Here is a 19,755-nt window from a genome sequence, read left to right as displayed (position 1 = left end):
AGGACGCACGTCATGCGTGGGAACGGCAGGAGATCCTTAGTCCATAAGTTAACATGGGCGACGTAAGAACGGACTAACCTCGGGTGGCAGCTGATGAGGATGCCAGTTACCACACCACCCGGGTGCGTGAACGCCTGTAACTATGCAGATTTCATACAGTCCGGACAGTCAGTCGTGTTGAGTTTTATTTTGTACGTGCGTTAAATTATGTGATGTATGATGAATGCGTACGTTGATATGTATGTGTGAAATGAACTGTTTACTGGAATTTATATGTTGATGCATGAGTTAAATTACGTAAGCTTACCCTTTCGTTTTCCTTGTGTTGTCCTTTGTTCTTGTACGTCCGTCTTGTCATTGCAATGATCATCCGTGTGGATGTGAGCAGAGGGAGATGAGCGTTTGGAAGAGTTGCTGGAAGAAGAGAATCTGGTAGATGTGGAAGTGAAGACCGAGCAGTGAGACCGCTCGGCCAATAGTGTATTTTGTTGAACTGAGTGGTCGTTCGACCACCTCTTGCTTCTGTAAACCGTTCGGTCAGCTTTCTTGTACGTTCGGTTTATTCACTTGTAACTCTTGTGGAGACGTGCGGTTTTAAGCGCTCGTCATTATTGTTGAAGTTGCACTCAAGGACGTTCGTCCTTGAGCGTTCGTTTGTTTCAAAATTTTAAACTTTTAGTGTAAAACTGTTTGAGATTATTATTAAATGTGATTTTTCTAAATTTATAGTTATGACTGTATTTTTGGGATGTCACATTAGTGGTATCAGAGCAGTTTTGTTCTTTTAAGGACATTGTAGGTTGTGAGTGCACCATGCATGTTTTGCTGTGTGCTCGACATTCGTCTATTGAGTAATATAGACTCTTTGAACTTATCTAACGATCATTTCCTCTACTTTCCAGAGAACCAATGGCACCTAGACTTCCTCCTCCTCCTCCACCACAAACCAATGAACATGATGTGCCCAATAACACGAGGCTGTTGGAATCTGTGATCGAGAAGCTACAAGAACATAATGCTGTTCTGATGCAGCAGAACGCGACTAATTCACAAAATCTCGAAGCTGCTCGCGCCAATTCTGAAATGACTCAGAGGCAACTAATGGAAATTCTTGCAGCTACTAGGGGTACGCCGGGAGCATCTGCTTCAAATGCTACTCATCAAGCTGAGTGGACTTTGGAGAGCTTTTTGCAGCATCGCCCTACAAAGTTTGATGGGAAGTGCCCTCCTGACGGAGCTGATCAGTGGATAAGGGACATGGAACAGATCTATGATGCCAAGGAATGTCCGAACGATAGAAGACTGGCATTCACTGAGTATTTATTGACTGGGGAGGCCAGTCATTGGTGGTCGACTGCGAAGATGTTGCTAACAGAATCTCACAGCCCTATTTCCTGGAAAGTCTTCAAGGAAAAGTTTTATGAGGAGTATTTCCCGGATAGTGTTCGTTTCGGCAAAGAAGTGGAATTTCTCCAGTTGGTGCAAGGTAATATGTCTGTTTCTGAGTACACCAACAGGTTCAAACATCTGGTTCGTTTTCATACCCTGGCGACCAGTGAAGTGTGGCAGTGTAGGAAGTTTGAAAATGGGCTGAGAAGTGATCTGAAGGTACTGATATCCAGCCTGTGCATTAAGTCTTTTCCTGCCATGATTGAGAGAGCAAAAGTGTTAGAGAAAAATGTGGCTGAAGCAGAACGACAGAAAAAGCAACAACAGGCAACTAGAGGGCCGATCATGTCCAGGCCGAATCTGAATCGGAACAGGTTGCCGTATGCTCGTCCAGCACAACCATCAAATTCTCAGGCTATGGTTGTTGCCGGACAGTCTAGACAGCATGGATCAGTCAGATGTTTTAAGTGTGGAGGACCACACTACCGATCGTCGTGTCCTCTGTTGGAGGGAGCAAAATACTACACTCGTTGTAGAAGAAACGGTCACATGGAGCACGAGTGTAATATGGGCGGACGAGCAGTAATGAGGTCACCAAATGCCGGAAGGATGCAACAGAATCGGGGTGGAAGAGCACAAGCAGTTGGTCGTGTTTATGCGATAACGGGTGCGGAAGCTGCCAGTTCAGGTACGCTCGTCACTGGTACTTGCTTATTACATGGAATGCCTGTTTGTGTGTTGTATGATTCGGGGGCAACACATTCCTTCATTTCGACTTGGTAGTATCAACCCCAGCAGCGGGTGAGGTTAGGACGTCTACTGTATGTGTTAAATGTCCTATAGAGGTTGAAGGACGTAATTATAAGGTAAACCTCATCTGCCTACCCCTAAAGGATTTGGAAGTGATCCTAGGAATGGATTGGTTGGCTGCCAATCGCATTCTCATTGACTGTGGTGCTAAGGAATTGTTGTTTCCGGACGAGTACGAAGTAGAGCTATCAGTAACGCTCGGTCAGCTAAAGGAAGACATCGTGGATGGTGCTAGTTGTTTTCTGATCATGACGCATTCGGACGAACGACTTGAAGGTTTGAATCATGAGCAATCGTCCAGTAAGTCGAGTGGAGAACGATCAGTCGTGGATGAATTCCCAGATGTATTTCCTGATGAAGTGCCTGGATTACCTCCTCCGCGCGAGGTGGAATTTACTATCGACCTAGTGTCGAATGCTGGACCCATCTCTATTGCACCTTATCGGATGTCGCCAGCAGAATTAGCGGAACTCAAGGAACAGATAGAAGAGTTAATGGATAAGCAGTTTATCAGACCAAGCGCATCACCTTGGGGAGCACCTGTACTCTTAGTGAAGAAGAAGGATGGAAGTTCTCGTCTCTGCATTGATTACAGGCAGTTAAACAAGCTGACTATCAAGAACAAGTATCCTTTGCCTCGGATTGTCGACCTACTGGATCAATTACATGGCGCGACCATATTTTCGAAGATTGATTTACGGTCGGGATACCATCAGATTCGGGTGAAGGAAGAAGACATCCAGAAGACAGCCTTCCGATCTCGTTATGGACACTACGAGTATGTAGTAATGTCATTCGGTGTGACAAACGCCCCAGCAATTGTCAACACTCAATTTCGTCCGGGTTGATTAATAATTTTATTTTCATAATAAAAAAAAATATATATATAAAAAATAAAAATAAAAATAATAAAAAAAAGAGGTATCGGACGTTCGTCCTTCCCCACTGTTGCTGAGGCCGTTCGTCCTTTTTCACTATTCGACCGTTCGGCCAGTATTCAAGCTTGCGTGCGTTCGTCCTCTTTTGAACGTTCGTCCAAATGGTGAGCGTTCGTCCTCTTTTGAACGTTCGTCCAAACAGTGACCGTTCATCCTTCCCCATTGTTGCTGTGGACGTTCGTCCGAACAGTGACCGTTCGTCCTTCCCCACTCTTTCTGCGACCGTTCGCCCAGAAGCGACTGCTTGAGCGTTCGGTATTCCACTATTTGGCCGTTCGGCCATGTGTTTATTTGGGACGTTCGTCCTCTGTTTCGAAGCGCTCGTCCTCGCCTTTATGCGAACGTTCGTTTCAACCCGTTCGTCCTCTTCCCTGGCTGACCGTTCGGTTTCCTCAACTGTGCAATCGTCCGTCCCAAGCGACATCTGGCGCTCCAATTGCTGAACGTTCTCCCTATACCGTTCGTTCGTCATCGCCTCAGCATTAGGACGAGCGTTCGCGTTCGTTCTCGAGGATCGTTCGTCCTCTGCCTATTGCGAACGTTCATCCTCATCTTAAAACGTTCGTCCTTTACACTGTGCATTTCGTTTCCTCTGGACGTTCGGCATTTCGTTTCCTCCGGACGTTCGTTTTCTGTTTGACCGAACGTCCAAAAAGCTGGTATACATTTTAAATTGGTCTGAACAGCGAAGATGGCCTCCCTCTGCCACTGTCCGCCATTAACATCTGGAAGCCATTTGCAGTATGGGTTTCTGCAAGAGAATATTTTGGCTGGCTTTCACGTTTTGGATTTTGATTTGGAGAAAGTTAGATGCATGGCTGGAAGCGGACGCAATCTCAGACGCAATCTGGAAGCATGGGCAGCTGAGTTGAATATTAAATTTGAAGAGAAGCTCATGGTGTTTTCAGTTCACGTGGGCAAAATGGTGGAGCAGAATTTTGGTCAGCAAAAACACATGATGGTGCTGAGTGGAAAGAGTATGTTTTGAAATGGAAGTGCATGTTGGTAGTACATTTACAGCGCACATGGAGAAACACTTTTAGGAAGAAGATGCTCTGTGAAATGATAAAGAATTATGAAGGAGAATTTCCATGAATAAAAATGGCAAGAGTTCTGGACTTCCACCTGGGTTGGTCTCCCACGAGCCCCCCATCTGGCATCTGCGCTGATTCCGTCTGCCATCTGGAAACGCATGCAACACCCTGCCTCCCACTCGCCTGGGGCTCCCACTTACTTTCGGAATCATTACCTTATTCGAAGAGGGACAGGAAGAAACAAAAAAAAGGAATCTCCAGCAAGGTCTCGAGGGATCCATTTTTGAACACCCATGATCCATATTCACCCAGGGCGGCAGCCAACTGATAGACTGGAATCATCATCCCCATCCTCACAACAATCACTAACTCCATTGCTTCCAACCCATACTCGACATTCAATCACTACCTTCACTACATTTCCCGATACCATCTCCAGCCTCATCCCATTTCATTTTTACTTCCCCATCATTTTTCAACTTCTGCATATTCATCTCGGGAACACTCCTCATTACCCCTCACCTCCAGCATCATTATTCTCATCTCCGAGACCCTTGATCCCTCTCTACACCTATCATCCTCACCAAAACCAGACCCAGGTTCCAGCATCGTCACCTCTGATATTCATCTCGAAAACCACTACCAATACCTAAAGGCCAAACACCTATCCTCACTCATATTCAACCTCATCACCTTCATTTCCAATACCCCTCACGACCATCTTTCTTCATCCTTATACCATTTCATGACAGCATCTTAATCTTCATCCATTTCCAATCACCAACACCCACAACCAGCCCTCCTTTTTCATCCTCATTTCCAGTAACTATTCTCACCCAGTCGTCACTTTCACGGTCTGCGCCCATTGCCATATCCAACATCTTAACCTCACAGCCAACGTCTACATCTTCATTCACCAGAGAGAGGAAACCACTAGAGAGGCTATGGGAAGGAGAAAGCAATAAAAAGAGAAAGCCGTGTGAGTGCTCGTGCGATCGTACGCATCAGCCTAGTACTCATTACGCAAAACAATAAAAGAGAAAGCCGTGTGAGTGCTCGTGCGATCGTACGCATCAGCCTAGTACTCATTACGCAAAACAATAAAAGAGAAAGCCGTGTGAGTGCTCGTGCGATCGTACGCATCAGCCTAGTACTCATTACGCAAAGCAATAAAAAGAGAAAGCCGTGTGAGTGCTCGTGCGATCGTACGCATCAGCCTAGTACTCATTACGCAAAACAATAAAAGAGAAAGCCGTGTGAGTGCTCGTGCGATCGTACGCATCAGCCTAGTACTCATTACGCAAAACAATAAAAGGAAAAAGCCGTGTGGGTACTCGTGCGATCGTACGCATCAGCCTAGTACTCATTACGCAAAAAATATAAATATTACAACAAAAATACCAAAAAAATATAAAAATCCTCAAAAGCCAAAAACATCAACATTTTCAAACAACAAACAATATCGCCTTCCAGAACTACGTGATCCTTGATTCTCCATCAAAAGTGGAGATACGTAGGAGCAAGGCCAGTCCTTGTCAGGCTCACTCTCCCAAAAATCCAAATCGTTTTCCAAACAATTTCTCAAACAATTTTCCAAACAAATTTTCAAACAAGTTTCTCAAACAGTTTCTAAAAGAACTACGTAACCCTGATTTCTCACATGAGAATACGTAGGAGCAAGGTCAATCCTTGTCGGGCCCAAAAAAACTAAAAATATTGTTTGTTTTCTTTAGCGTTTTATTTTAAGGGGAAGTTAAATACTTTGAAAACCACATCCATATTCGCACATTTAGTTAAAGGTACTGCCTTAGAGCAGGCGTTGTAGGGTGCTAATACCTTCCCTACACGTAACCGACTCCCGAACCAAGAATCTGGTTCAATTTGACCATGCCTTATCATTTTATGGTTTTTCCGTAGTTTTCCAGAATAAACTATGGTGGCGACTCCAAAATCTCTTTTCTAAACCCGTTTTCTTTTTATGGATCGTCGTCCCGTCGCGATTCCGGTTGCGACAGATGGCGACTCCACTGGGGATTAATGAGAGTCAGGCCATTTAATTAGATGTGCGAATTCAATGTGGTTTTTCTTTCTGTTTTTCTTCCCTTTCTTTTTCTTTATCTTTGTTGGATATTTGTCATTTTTGTATACATGTTGTTTTGATTATATTGAACCCTAGGGTAGAAAACATGTTATATCTGCCTGGGAATTTTCTGGTTGTTTTGCAGGTGAGGGTTTGGGGTGTATAATTGCATTCTCCCTTCACACACACACATCATATGCATATCATGAGTGAGGCCCTATACCCGGGTCTGAGCGCAACTTAGAAATAGAGGGGTTGTGTAGCGGTGTCACTCTGGGATGTACTTCCTGTTTGGCTATCGTGAGAACCCCAGCCAGAGTCTGTTCTTTTCATTTGTGTCTCCACACCTAGTTGATTACTCTGACTGTTGTGGAGAAACAGTGAAAAGAGCCATAGCTCTGGTGGCCTGACTTAAGCATTAGGAAGCTATCCTTGTGAGTGCATATATTTGACCTTAGAACTACAGTCATCCAACCTTTGATAAGGCACAAAAGGGAGAAATGTGTATTCCTCTAACCCTCATACTGTTCATTCTATTTTCAAAAAAAAAATAAATAATAAATAAAATGTCTTTGCATTCTCATGTTGTGCATGCTTTTTTGTTAATCATTTTATTTTACCTCACTTTAACATGCATCATTCGGTAACATGCTAATTTTAGGGGAAATCATCCAGTATTCACTTGATATCGCGAAGATGGAAGTCGATATAAGATCTGGTGCTACACAACATACTGAGTCCCTCATGTTAAGAAATAAATCTCACCTGAAGACTCACGGTGGAAACTTGACAAGTCTGATAAAGTTGGGCAGAAGGCTAAAAACCATAAAGAAACAAACCTTTAAGAAGAGATATGGTAACCTGTTGAGTCTAATGGAGGTAGAAGTGTCGTCGCCTGCTATCACAGCCTTCGCACAGTATTATGATTCCCCGCTAAGATGCTTCACCTTTCAAGATTTTCAGTTAGCACCAACTATAGAGGAGTTTGAGCACATTCTGGGAATGCCACTTGAGGGTACCACGCCATATCAGCATTTGGAACATCATGCCTCTATCGCGACTATTGCTGCCATAATGAAACTACATCCCAAAGAACTTGAAGACAGATTGGTAACAAGGAATCAAGTACGTGGACTGACACAAGGATTTTTGGAGCAGCACTTGCATTATCTAGCAGAAGGGGAGGATTGGGAGACTTTCATGGATGTGTTAGCTCTTACCGCGTATGGCATCGTGTTGTTTCCTAAAGTAGAGGGCTTTGTGGATTATACCGCAATTGATGTTTTCGTGGCAAAAAAGACGAGATCTGAGAATCCCGTAACAGCGGTCCTTGCGGATGTTTATGGGACCATGAGTTTTTGCCACGAGAGAAAAGGGAAGAAAATACTTTGTTGTCTATCGGCGTTGTATGTGTGGATGACTACGCGTCTATGTAAGGGGTCGGGTGATATCAGGTGTCCGTCGGAAGATCCTTTGCACCAGGGGCTCAAAGACAAAGGAGGGAATGAGTGGGCCCAATTCTTTGCCAGTTTAAATGGAGGAAAAGTAAGATGGCGTCTCCCTTGGCTTGAGACTAAGCCCTCCATCCATTATTGTGGCCCATTTTCCAATGTACCCCTCATAGGTACTCGATATTGCATAAATTATAACCCTATCTTGGTTCAAAGGCAATTCGGACATCCCATGAAAGGGGCACCCTCACCGAAATACCTTACAACGTTATTCATCTATTATGAGGATGGGCACTTCACTGAAATATTGAGGAAAGTCAGAAGTGCTTGGGAGAATGTTATGCGAGCAGAAAAGGATTTACGATTGGGGGTGATGGACGACAAAATTAATTATCACACCTGGATTTGGGAAAGAGTAAAGGAAGTCAAATTGCCTTTCAAACCGATCGTTCATCAGCTAGCTAACGAAGGGCCATCCCAAGAACTAGAAAGCGATGAGGTGAAGCAATTGAAGATAGAGATGAAAAAACTGAGGGAGCAGAATGATAGGTTGGGAAAAGAATTGCAGACTGCGCGCAACGATTTGGTTGATATGAGGAATGATAAAGAAGAAAAAGCACAGGCCTATGAAGAAATTGTCAAAAGTCAGAAGGCTGAAAGAGTTTATACATTCCGATTGAAACAAGACCTCTTAACCGCGAGCAAAGAGCTGGTCATGAGAGTAAAGGAGAAGAACACAGCATTAGAAGAGGGAAAACAATGGAGGCTCCTGTATGAAGAGGCTAAAAGAGATAAGCGAGAGGCTCTGAAGAGACTAAGAGAAGCGCAGGTTCAAGTAGAAAAGGCAGGACATGAGATGAAGGAAATGGCCTTATCTTTTGAGGCAGATATGAACCAAGAGCGTTGGAAACTAGCAGAGGCCGAAGAAGAGCATCGCTCCATGATAAAACAAATGGAGGAGTACATTGAAGAGCAAGAGGAACGGTGGAGGTCAATGGAGCTTGGAGAGAGGCATCATGCCTTGGTAAAACAAATGAAAGACCACATCGCGATGCAAGAAGATGTTGTGAAGCATTGGAAGGGAAGTTTTTCCCAATTGGCTATGTTGGCGAATGGAGCAATTGAAGATATCCCAAAGATGGTGTTGGACGCCGAAGCCACGACCCATTTTTTTAACCCGCCTCCCGAGATAATGCTTTTTATTAATCATTGTAAATGGCTAGTAGGCGAAATGAAGGCCTTCATTGCTCGGGTTAGGAAGTGATTCATGTCTTGATAGATTTTCTCTATATGAAAGACTTAAGATGTTTTGTATGGTATCAACTTGTATCGATTTCCATCATTAACATTATCGTGATCTTATGATTTCCACCTATCATTCGCATGCATCACATTTTTCCTTGTTCTTTCTATCTCCCTTTTTCTCTCCTTTTTTGTTTGAAGCATTTCATCTAACTTAAGTTAATAATAAAACAGTAAAAAAAAAAAAACGGCCAACTTTCCACGACATCCCTACAGGACTCGAGCCAATTCAAGGATCATGGAAAGCTGGGAAGAGTCACAAGAATCCATCAAAGCTGAAATGAGTCAGTTGAAGGACCAGGTTGGACAAATCTTGGTTGCCCTTGAAGCCCTGAAGGCTACTGGAGAGTCTTCATCTACGCTGGTTGGCGGGAATGCCCATTTTTATCCCCCGTTTTTCAATGCTACTAGCCAATCGATTCCTTTCCCGTTGTATGGGTTACCCCCGGGATATACTCCTTCCGTAGGAGAATATATCGAAGGGGGGCACGTGTCGTTTCCCATTCCTACAACTATTGATATCCCGCCAGTCACCACTCATGGACCTACCTCTGTGTCGGCTCCCTTGGTAAGTGCTCAAACGAATGAACCGATCACAGTTGAACGAACACGAGTGACTACGATACCGCACATAATTGTTAACCACGATTCTTCAGCAAGAGCCGCATCACAAACCGCGGCGCGTGCAGGAATCGACATCAGTAACGGTGCTAAAAACAGACTGGAGATTCTGGAGGAAAAAATGAGGGCTATTGAAGGGATGAAAAACTATGGGTTCGGAAATGTTGCAAGACTAAGTTTGGTTCCTGGAGTAAAAATACCGTATAAGTTCAAGGCGCCCGAATTCGAGAAGTACATGGGTGATACATGCCCTAAGAACCATCTGGCCATGTATTGCAGAAAAATGGCTGCGTACGCATATGACGACCAGTTACTCATCCATGTTTTCCAAGACAGTTTGGTTGGGGTAGCATTAAACTGGTATACTCACTTGGAGCCCTCTCGAATCCATTGTTGGGCAGATCTAGCCGACGCCTTTGTAAAACGGTATATATACAACACGCATATAGCACCGGACCGTCTGCAATTACAGAATATGGGAAAGAAGGACAATGAGACCTTCAAGGAATATGCCCAACGGTGGAGAGAATTGGCCACGCAAGTGGAGCCGCCTTTGTTTGAAAAAGAAATGGTGGCAATGTTCGTAAATACGCTTCAGCCACCATTTTATGAATATATGGTGGGGAATGTGTCCGCCAATTTCGCTGACGTCGTCATAATTGGCGAGAGGATAGAGATTGGGGTAAAGAGCGGGAAGATTGCAAGTGGTCCATCTACGATGGAGAATTCTAAAAAGAAGCCTTCTTTCAATCCAGGAAAGAAAAAAGAGGGAGACGTGCATGCAACATTGGCAATGCCTGTATGGAGAGGTCAGGCTCCTTCTCACAATTATAGACCATACTTGGGCCAACCTCCATATTCAGCCAATGCGGCTTTTGCTCATCCAATCAGGCCTCAACAACAACAAGGATTCTACCAATCACAACCCGTTACAAATAATGCTTGGAGGACTGGGCCAAGTGCAAATCCAAATCCGAATGTAGGTCAAGGCGGTTATCCGGGAAGAACCCAGGAAAGAAACTTTGTCCACTTCACCCCCATCCCCATGACTTACACTGAATTATTACCTCACCTCATCAAAAGGGGTCTGGTTGCTATATGTCCAATGATACCCCTGCAGCCTCCATACCCTAGGGGTTATGATGCAGATGCTAAGTGTAGTTATCATGGGGATGGCGTTGGTCACTCAACTGAGAGGTGTATGGCTTTCAAGCGTAAAGTGCAGGCCCTAATTGATGCTGGGTGGCTAAAATTTCAAGAAGATAAACCTAGCATTGATACTAATCCGTTATCCGGACATGGTAATGCCTCGACAAATGCCATTGAAATTAAGAAGCATGAACTGATAAGGGATGCAAGTAAGATCCGAAGTTCCAGGAGGTTTATTTTCAAGGAATTATTAAAGTTGGGGTTTTTAAACGGGGATTATGATTTGGAAAGAGCATGTGGACTCCATCCATGCACGGAACACTCTATCGAGGAATGCGTTGAATTCGAAAAGTTCCTACAAGATCTGCTTGATAGGAATTTGATGCAAGTGTGCTATGAAGACAAGCATGAGGAGGTGTTTGCACAAACTGGTATGGAGCCAGATGTAGCTTTGCCAGAGCCGTTGATAATCCGCTTCACTCGAACCACCCCTACACCAGTAATTCAAGGAAGATCACCCTTTGTCATCCATACACCAGTTCCTTTTCCTTACAAAAGCGATAAAGCTGTCCCTTGGAGGTATGGGACACATGTAGTCGATGAAGGAGAGTGCATTGAAAGCCATTCCTCTAGCCGGGATCCAGTTGTTGAAAATATATCAGGTATCGGCGGAATGACGAGGAGTGGTCGAATCTTCACGCCACCAAATTTGACGGGAAGAGGAGCTAGTAATAATGAAACACCAATGGATGCAAATACTAAGGAGCATTTAAAAGGGAAAGGGGTGCAAGTAGAGGAGACCTCTGACAAGGCAGACAAGAAAGAAATCTCTGAGGAAGAGGCTTACGAATTTTTAAAATTCATTCAACAGAGTGAATATAAGGTGGTGGAGCAGTTGAAACGCATGCCTGCTCGGATTTCCTTGTTAGAATTGCTTATGCATTCTACCTCTCATAGAAAGTTGTTGATGAAAGTCCTCAGTGAGGCTCATGTCGAGCATGGTATCTCGTTGAACAAGTTTAAGGGTATCGTTGGCAACATCATCGCTAATAATTACCTCACCTTTACTGACGAGGAGATACCCACTGAGGGGAGAGGTCATAACAAGGCTCTTCATGTCTCCGTGAAATGTTTAGATCACATTATAGCACGTGTCTTGGTGGACAATGGTTCCTCTCTGAATGTCATGCCAAAATCGACATTGGAGAAGCTACCCTGTGAGGGAGTGCATATGAAGCCAAGCTCCATGGTTGTGAGGGCATTTGACGGCAGTAAAAGGGTAGTGATGGGAGAGATTGAATTGCCCGTTCAAGTTGGTCCTTGTGTCTTTCAGGTGACCTTTCAAGTTATGGACATCCTCCCGGCTTATAGTTGTTTGTTGGGTCGCCCGTGGATCCATTCTGCAGGAGTTGTGCCTTCCACACTACACCAAAAGCTGAAATATGTTATGGGAGATAAGCTGGTGATAATATCAGGAGAGGAGGACCTCCTTGTGAGCGGACCATCGTCCACGCGATATATTGAGGTGGCTGAGGAAGCTCCTGAAACTGCCTTCCAGTCATTGGAGATCGTGGGAAATGCTTATGTAGAGCCATTCCTAGCAGGCCCGCATTTGTCACGTGCTTCTGTCATGATGGCCAAGGTCTTGCTGAAAGAAGGGTATATACCTGGTAAAGGTTTAGGAAAGCATGGGCAAGGGCGAACTTTCCCCCTAAAGGTCGTCCAGAATAGAAACCGATACGGCATAGGGTATGAGCCCAACAAAGAGGACAAGCGAAAGTTGATGGAGGAAAGGAGAGAGTACGGTGTGGCTCATGTAGAAAGGCGTGAACCTCGGGTGGAAAAGATTGGTATTCGGGACATCAAGAAGAGCTTCCGTAGTGCTGGATGGATCAATGCGGGCCATATAGCCGCCGTGGAGGATGAAGATAGCTCTGAATGTTCAAGTTTCGTACGGGCTTGCTCCCCAGCTGCACCACTCAACAATTGGGAAACTCTGAGTCTACCCGTGATGCTTAATTTGAATAAAATGTAATAGTTTTAATTAATCCTATGGCTTTACCCGGGGCTTTAGGATTCAAGACTTACGGGTTGATGTTTTGCTCTTGTGCTCAGCGTGATAATCAAATCGTGTTTGTTTGTGTTTATCATCATTTTGCATTCGTCATCGGTTTTTTTTTTCTTTTTTTTATTTATTCTTTTTTTTTAAATTCAAAAATGCAGATATGACAATGAAAGTTTTGAAAATAACAATGTCGATATTCCTAATTTTGAGCACCCTATTGATAATACGGAAGATGATTATGAAGATGACCCGGAACCCTCTCCAGAGCTCTTGAGATTAGTGGAACAAGAGTCTAAAGAGATAAAACCCCATCAGGAGGATGTTGAAGTACTCAACTTGGGAGAGGAAGGAGAGATAAAGGAAGTAAAAATCGGTACTAGCATGAAAAAGGAAGTAAGGGAAGGGCTGCGAGCCCTACTGAAGGAATTTAAGGATGTTTTCGCTTGGTCTTACAAAGACATGCCAGGGTTGGATACCGATATTGTGCAACACAAGCTCCCACTTAAGCAGGAATGCCTTCCAGTCAAGCAAAGACTAAGAAGAATGAAACCAGAAATGTCATTGAAAATTAAGGAAGAGGTACAGAAGCAATTCGACGCAGGATTTCTGGCTGTGGCTAAATACCCACAATGGGTGGCAAATATTGTACCAGTGCCTAAGAAAGATGGAAAGGTTCGAATGTGTGTCGACTATCGTGATTTGAATCGTGCAAGTCCGAAGGATAACTTCCCGTTACCACACATAGACACTTTAGTTGACAATACAGCCAAGTACTCGCTATTTTCGTTCATGGATGGTTTCTCGGGCTATAATCAGATTAAGATGGCACCTGAGGACATGGAAAAGACAACCTTCATCACGTTGTGGGGGACCTTTTGTTATAAGGTAATGTCTTTTGGGCTCAAGAATGCCGGGGCAACATATCAAAGGTCGATGGTGACACTTTTTCATGATATGATGCACAAGGAGATCGAGGTTTATGTGGATGATATGATTGCAAAGTCTGAATCAGAAGAAGAACATGTCCTCAACTTGAAGAAATTATTTGAGAAATTGAGAAAGTATAAACTCAGGTTAAACCCTGTCAAATGCACATTTGGAGTAAAATCCGGGAAGTTGTTGGGCTTCGTGGTTAGCCAAAAGGGGATAGAAGTGGATCCTGACAAAGTGCGAGCGATATCAGAAATGCCTGCGCCTAGCACAGAGAAGGAGGTTCGCGGTTTTCTAGGTAGATTGAACTACATTGCTAGATTCATCTCCCAATTAACTGCTACCTGCGAACCAATGTTCAAGTTGCTGCGGAAGAATCAAGTAATGGTTTGGAATGAGGATTGTCAAGCCGCTTTTGAAAAAATCAAACAATACCTGCAAGACCCACCTGTATTGCGTCCACCCGAGCCAGGAAGACCACTCATTTTGTACTTAACTGTATTGGAAAGGTCAATGGGTTGTGTATTGGGTCAATATGATGAAGCTGGAAAAAGGGAGCATGCGATATATTACTTGAGCAAGAAATTCACAGACTGCGAACAACGATATTCATCGTTAGAGCGAACTTGTTGTGCATTGGCATGGGCCGCTCATCGCCTAAGGCAATACATGCTGAGTCACTCTACATTGTTGATATCCAAGATGGATCCTATCAAGTTCATTTTTGAAAAGCCCGCTCTCACTGGAAGGATAGCTCGGTGGCAGGTGCTATTGTCAGAGTATGACATCGTATATGTCACTCAGAAATCCGTCAAAGGTAGTGCATTAGCAGAATACCTGGCGCATCAACCCATCAATGATTATCAGCCAATGCAGCCCGAGTTTCCTGATGAAGATATCATGGCCCTATTCAAAGAAGGCAGGAAATACCGAGACGAAGAAACATGGATATTACTATTTGATGGAGCGTCGAATATGATGGGGCATGGCATAGGGGCAGTACTAATCTCTCCAGAGCAGCAGTATATGCCCATGACATCAAGGCTGTGTTTTGATTGCACGAATAACATTGCAGAATATGAGGCCTGCGCTATGGGTATTCGGGCGGCAATAGAGTTCAAAGTGAAAATTCTGGAAGTATATGGAGATTCAGCTTTAGTCATCAACCAGTTGAAGGGAGAGTGGGAGACAAGAGACGCAAAATTAATCCCTTACCAGGCATACATCAAAGGATTAATGGAGTGTTTCGACTTCATCACATTTAACCACATACCACGGGAAGATAACCAGTTAGCAGACGCGTTGGCTACTTTGTCATCCATGTTTGAGGTTGACCCGAATACAGAATTACCAGTGATTGAAATGAAGAGCCATACGGAGCCAGCATATTGCCAGTTCATCAAGGAGGAGGTGGATGGTAAACCTTGGTACTTCGATATCAAGCACTATCTTAAGACCCAAGAATATCCTGAAAAAGCATCTGAAAACGATAAGAGGTCGTTACGAAGGTTGGCTGGTAGCTTTATTTTGAGTGGGGACATTTTATACAAGAGAAATCATGACATGATTCTCCTCAGATGTGTAGATACAAAAGAAGCCGAATTGATATTGAAAGAAGTGCACGAAGGTACGTTCGACACACACATGAATGGACACTCCATGGCTAGGAAGATCGTGAGAGCTGGTTACTTCTGGTTAACCATGGAAAATGATTGTTGTACACATGTAAGGAGGTGCGAGAAATGTCAGATGCATGCAGACAATATCAATGTATCGCCCACGACTTTGAACGTGTTGTCTGCACCATGGCCGTTTTCAATGTGGGGGATAGATGTTATTGGAGCTATAGAGCCAAAAGCGTCAAATGGACACCGCTTCATACTGGTCGCAATCGATTACTTTACCAAGTGGGTCGAAGTCGTTTCTTATGCCAACGTGACTAGAAAGGTGGTGACCAGATTCATAAAAAGGGAGTTGATCTGCAGATATGGGCTGCCTAACAAGATCATCACTGATAATGCCACCAACCTGAACAATCGGATGATGGCGGAGTTATGTGAGGAGTTCAAAATTCATCATCTTAATTCTTCTCCTTATCGTCCAAAAATGAATGGGGCAGTAGAAGCTGCTAATAAGAATATCAAGAAGATCGTGCAAAAGATGGTGGTCACCTATAAGGATTGGCATGAAATGCTTCCCTTTGCTTTACATGGATATCGTACTTCAGTACGAACGTCCACTGGTGCCACACCTTTCTCGCTGGTGTATGGGATGGAAGCAGTGCTTCCATTTGAGGTGGAAATCCCATCTCTACGAATTTTATTGGAAACCCAATTGGAGGAAGCTGAGTGGGTTCAAGCTCGGTTTGACCAGCTCAATCTCATCGAAGAGAAGAGACTGACAGCGATGTGCCACGGGCAATTGTATCAAAGAAGAATGAAAAAGGCTTTCGACAAAAAAATACATCCAAGGGATTTCCATGAAGGCGAACTGGTGTTAAAGAAGATATTGCCCATACAAAGGGATTTCAGAGGCAAATGGACACCAAATTATGAAGGGCCATTCGTAGTAAAAAGGGCGTTCTCTGGAGGGGCACTTATTCTCACAAGGATGGACGGAGAGGAGTTACCTTTACCGGTCAATTCTGATGCGGTAAAAAAGTTTTACGCATGATGATTCCGAGATAGGGGATGCTACTAAGGGATATTAACACTGTTTTGTGAAAATTTTGTTGTATTTTGTGTTACTTCTTTCAATAAATGCCTGCGATTTCATTCATTATCCGACTTTTTCATCTTTTGCTTTTCGACACGATTCATATCACACTGAGTTTTAAGGTAAAATAAGGAAGGTAATAATAGTTAAAGCATCACGGGTATATTTCATTGAGCACAAACTCGAACCTCAAGGATGTCGTGGAAGAAAACAAATGAAAAAAAAATAATGATAAATAAATAAATAAATAAAAAAAAGAGGTTTGTCAAAAATTCAAATTGTGCAAATTTTGTTTACGAGTTCATTGTTCCTCTCTTCCCATTTCTGCATTGTCTCAAGCATAATGTTTTCAAAATTTTGTTTTTCATACTCATGGCGTTCACTTTGGTTTTCATTTCTTTCGAAGTCATTTTTCCGTATTTTCTTTGTAAATAATTTGTTTTCTATTGAACCCGTTTTTTATTATTTCGTTTAGATTAGAAATTTTCGTTTAGACTAAAAAAAAGAGGAAAAGATAAAAAAAAAAAAAATCTATTTCATTTCACCATCAAGAGAGATTTTACAGTAAGGTCGGAGATTGGATTTTGAACAAGGATATCTTAACATTTGATAAATAAGATAAAAATGCATAAAAAAGAAAAAAAAAAGCTGATATAATAGAAAAGGTACTAGATCACAAATTCAAGTAAATAAAAAAGCAGAAAATAAACAAAAAAAAGCGGAAGCAGAGCAAATAAATAGTGTTCAGGGTTCGATCACTGGTGATCGTTAAGTTACAGACCAAAAAAAAAATAAAATCAAAAAGAAGTTCAACGAAAAAATTCCCGAGCTGGTTGCGGTGGTCTAAGGGAGAGCTCCGTCGAGGGAGCTCGGGTCCGGAATGTGAAAAGCATGGGTGGAGGGATTTGTCGTTCGTCCCTATCGTCATCAATGATGATTGGAACGGGGAACAAGTCCAGCAGCCTCGGCGCCTTCATGATCACCCAGTCATATTCTTCAAAAAAAAAATAAAAAAAATTTGTCAATAATAAGATGAGGAGAAAATTTTCAAAAAAAAGATGGAGGTGATCAGGGTACTTACCATACATGTATAGCGGCAGTTGTGAAAACTGAGTGCCAGTGGGGTCTACCTCCGCTTGCCAGCGCCTGACCCGATTGTCGTGGTTGTTAAACCAGCAGTGCACATTGTATTCAGTAGCGTCTGCGAAAACTCTTAGTCGAGACGCAATCTCGACAACTTGGGCTCTGCTGGGATGTGTGACCCCGTAATTGTAGATATGGGTCATCATTTTGACCTGATCTTCAGTAGGTCTCCACCGCTGACTGGTGTACCTCTCCATCTCCATCTCGTTCATCTTTCCTCTCTAAGTTTTCTAAAAAAAAAAATAATAAAAAGTAAAAAGAACAAAAACAAAACAGAAGCATAAAACAACAAAAAAAGTATTTTCAGTGTTTTCTTTTTTCGTTTTTATTTCCTTTTAGTTTATTTTGTCCAGTTGGTCTTTGTTATTTCAATGTCTGGTCTCGGATCTGTTTCACGGTCCTCGCAAAGGTTCCTAAACGGATCTATGTCCTTTTGTCCTTGTCCATTTGTCCATGTCCGGTTCATACAATTAATTTTCTCTTTTTAAGTTTTCTGATTTTATGGGGTACGTGGCGTTGTTCTACCCGATTGTCTCTGCCATACCTTCAATCGAAGGGAGATTAACGTCTGGTTTCCAGCCTATATACCCCTTAATTTAAGACAGTTGTGTTTTTAAGTGTTTTAAGTTTTTTTTTAAATTTTAAAAAAAAAGAGAAAAGAGAAAAGAAGACTCGGAAAGAAATGCAGAGAATGGCGAGACAGAAATAAAAGCAGATAAATCAAAAGGAAGAATAGAAGAGCTTGCAGAAAAGAAAAAAAACATAAAGGGGAGAGGGGAAGGAAAGCAAAAATGGAAAGCGAAAGCATAAAAAGACAAGCAGAAGCAGAAAGCTAAAGAGTAAAGGGCAAGAACAGAAAAGCGTAAGGGAAGGCAAAAAAGGGAAAGTGGGAAAGCATGAAGGAAAGATCGGAAGAGCAGAAGACTTGAGAGAAGAAGGAAAGAGGATTAAAAGCTAAGAAAACTTACCTGGAAGTGGAATGCAAACAAGGAGAAGTACCTCAGATGACTCAAGCGCTTCGGAAGTCGGGGGCAGAGGCTCCTCTCAGAAATCCAGACGCTCAAGGAAGAGAGAGAAGAGAGAGAAAGGGAGAGCAAGAGAGAGAGAGAGATCAGAAAATGTCGCCCAATGCGGAGGAGCTCTCGACTTATAGCCAAGCAAATCCACTGTAGCTACAGTTCCGGTCGCTACAACTGCCTGGTGTCGGTCTGATTTCTTTCTGAGTTTTCAAAAAAAAAAATATATAATAAATAAATTTTTTTTTTCTGAAAACGGGTAGGGTTTTGTTGGGTCGATCCGGCCCAATTCAAGACTTCTTGGATGATCCGATTTCACCAAAAAAAAAATAATAAACCAAAAAAATAATAAAAAAAAATCAAAAAATATGATAAATGGAAAATTTTCAAAAATAATAATTGGAGTGATGAAAAATTTGAAGTGTTCAAAATTGTTCTTCATTTGCTTGATAAAGGACATTTTCAGGTTCATTGGGCCTCATTACCATGATAACCTTCTTTGAACTCAATTCTTCTGAAATAAATTTGAGTGAAGAATTATTTTGGCATGTTTGTAATTTCACATCACACCATTTTGTTTGTTTTTATTCCTTCTTCTACATTTTGAATAAATCTAAGAACAAAAATATTGAAAAAAGAACAGTGCTCGAGCCCATTAGGCCCAATGGCCTTCGTGGTTTTTCTCTCGAGTATACTTCTTTTGGAAATATGTCAAAAATATTTTGTTTTCACATTTTTGCTGTTGAATGATGTTTTGTACATTTGTTCAAATTCTCTTGTGTGTTTTTCGTTGAATTCGTTGTAAAAGAAAAAAAATCTGAGAATGAAAGATGAACAGTTTTTGAGCCAATTAGGTCCTTTGTCATATGTGGTTTCTCCTGAACCAGTGCATCTGAATTTCTGGAAAAAAAATAAAAATCCTTGTTTGTGTAGATTTTGTGTTTTCAATTCATAATTTCCCTTTTCATTTGTGTGAACAATTATTTGTGCAAAAAAAAAATGCTTCCTTGGTCATCTTCTTGTGTCAAGTTCACACGGCTCAGGTCATCTGATCCATTGGGTCAATGTGCCTGGTAAGTCCAACTTCCTTTTGTTACTTCTCCTCATGGCTG

At 42.6% G+C, this 19,755-nt stretch overlaps 2 protein-coding genes across 2 annotated transcripts; both read left to right on the top strand.

Moving 5' to 3' along the window:
* Nucleotides 1-909: 909 nt before the first annotated feature.
* Nucleotides 910-2,172, top strand: LOC108320041 (uncharacterized). The gene has a single exon (XM_017551382.2). It carries the CDS (start codon nucleotides 910-912, stop codon nucleotides 2,170-2,172), a length of 1,263 nt encoding a protein of 420 aa, XP_017406871.2.
* A 7,070-nt stretch (nucleotides 2,173-9,242) lies between these two features.
* LOC128194432 (uncharacterized) lies at nucleotides 9,243-16,442 on the top strand. The gene is made up of 2 exons (XM_052870034.1): nucleotides 9,243-12,805; nucleotides 12,998-16,442. The coding sequence occupies exons 1-2, from the start codon at nucleotides 9,243-9,245 to the stop codon at nucleotides 16,440-16,442; spliced, it is 7,008 nt and encodes a 2,335-aa protein (XP_052725994.1).
* Nucleotides 16,443-19,755: the final 3,313 nt, after the last annotated feature.

This window comes from Vigna angularis, chromosome 10 (assembly GCF_016808095.1).
Source record: "Vigna angularis cultivar LongXiaoDou No.4 chromosome 10, ASM1680809v1, whole genome shotgun sequence".
NCBI classification, from domain to species: Eukaryota; Viridiplantae; Streptophyta; class Magnoliopsida; order Fabales; family Fabaceae; genus Vigna; species Vigna angularis.
This window is presented reverse-complemented; position numbering and strand designations above follow the sequence as displayed.